Here is a 1,597-nt window from a genome sequence, read left to right as displayed (position 1 = left end):
TCTACCCGAATTCATATGTGCACTTGTATGATTAGTGAGGAAACTCCTGAGCTCAGCTGAGGAAAGTCAGCATATATTCCTCCTCCGAGTCGAAGGCTCCAACACTGTGGTTATCAGTTACGAACTGCCACGTAGTGAGGCCACGGGGAAGCTGTCCGGGCCGATGTTGGTGAATGCGGTAACTAAGGCTGATAATAGAAAGGCTATTGAAAAGAAGGCTGAGGACACTATGGAGGATGTGGAGGCTGAGAGGATGCGGGGAACTGCTCTTATGGTAGCGTTGGGATGAGCACTCGATGGGTATGTAATTCTACGTATACTGGAGTTTTACCCGTGATATGGGAAACACTAGTGGAAAATATATCTCACGACTAATGCTTACATCGCGTTTTCACTGAGAATTACGCTACTTCGCGTGAAACTCCACTGTTCTTGATTAGATTACTCTGGCTCTTCCATTGTGGTCACTATTGAGCCACCCTTTTATCATACTGAAGGCCTTCTTCATGCGCCTTATGCTCTTGCCTTGGGTCATGAGGCTTCTGATACATCCAGCTGGCGAATACGTTGCTTATTATACTCCCTTTGGCCGCTATGGGGTAGGCTTCGTCCTGGCTCAGCTGCCTGGGGCCCTGGGATGGTATGTGTATATACTCGCGGCAATTATGGGCGCATTTCTGGCTGGGAAAAGGAAGCCTATTAGAGCGCTCTGTTGGGTACCTGTGTCGTTAATCGTGCAGGGGCCTGCAATGCTGAGGCAAGATGTTGAGACGTGGATTGGCTACGTCACTAAGTGGGGGCTTGCTGGGGTGTCTAAATGGTACGTGGAGCAGCTAGAGAAGCTGTGTAATAGGAAGTAAGAATAGTGGGGCGAATTGTGGTATGTGTATTTTCACAGCAGTGTTGGAATATATGCGCGTTTTCTCAGCTGAGTTGAGGAGTTTCCTCACTGATGATCGAAGCTCACACGTGAATTCTGGTAGTCGTGTTCAGAATAAGAACTTGCCTAAATTTCCTCAAAACTTTCATAGCGTCACCAACACATGTAGTTGACCTATAATATAGTGAGGAAGGGTAGTTCAAGACCTTGAGAACTACCTTAGCGTAGTATTTGGTCTGTGATTGGCGAGTTGAATCGTGATGATACTGCCCGAGGTCTTTGATCTTCCGGATAGGAGCGTTTCTGTTTCAATGATGATGATAGGAAGCCCGTGTAATATGTGGAGGATTTTGCTTGAGTGAACATGAGTCTGGTCGGTGTTGTTGTGATGTGCTTCTTTGTAGGTATTATTGGAGATGCTCACGATTACTCCATAGAGTGAACTCACTCCTCGCGGTGAGTGGCGGTCCGGCTGAGACAACCACAACTCGCTGGACGCCTCAAGAGTATGGGAAATGCAGTAGATGCCGACGGAGGTAGTAAAGTGGACATGATGTGTATCTTGTCATCTGCAACCTTAGATACGCTCTGAATTATGGATGTAGCGATACGTTCTATGCTGAGCCGTGGAATTGGTATTGCGAGGACTGTTGGTGGACACATATCGGCCGAATCAAGTGAGTGCCATTTTGTGGAATTTCGTGGCGCGCGGTAGTT

General features: G+C 47.5%; 1 protein-coding gene across 1 annotated transcript in view; it reads left to right on the top strand.

Moving 5' to 3' along the window:
* Pmar_PMAR024076 (amp dependent ligase/synthetase, putative) overlaps window positions 1-1,597 on the top strand; it is a gene marked incomplete at both ends in the record, with an annotated part of 6,823 nt that overhangs the window by 2,383 nt on the left and 2,843 nt on the right. Inside the window, 5 exons of the mRNA XM_002775808.1 lie at window positions 118-274; window positions 441-599; window positions 741-856; window positions 1,285-1,416; window positions 1,462-1,557. Of these exons, the coding sequence (XP_002775854.1) occupies window positions 118-274; window positions 441-599; window positions 741-856; window positions 1,285-1,416; window positions 1,462-1,557 (660 nt within the window). The remainder of the gene's footprint in view (window positions 1-117; window positions 275-440; window positions 600-740; window positions 857-1,284; window positions 1,417-1,461; window positions 1,558-1,597) is intronic.

The sequence above is a fragment of the Perkinsus marinus genome (assembly GCF_000006405.1).
Source record: "Perkinsus marinus ATCC 50983 genomic scaffold scf_1104296955314, whole genome shotgun sequence".
Lineage (NCBI taxonomy): Eukaryota > Perkinsozoa > Perkinsida > Perkinsidae > Perkinsus > Perkinsus marinus.
This window is presented reverse-complemented; position numbering and strand designations above follow the sequence as displayed.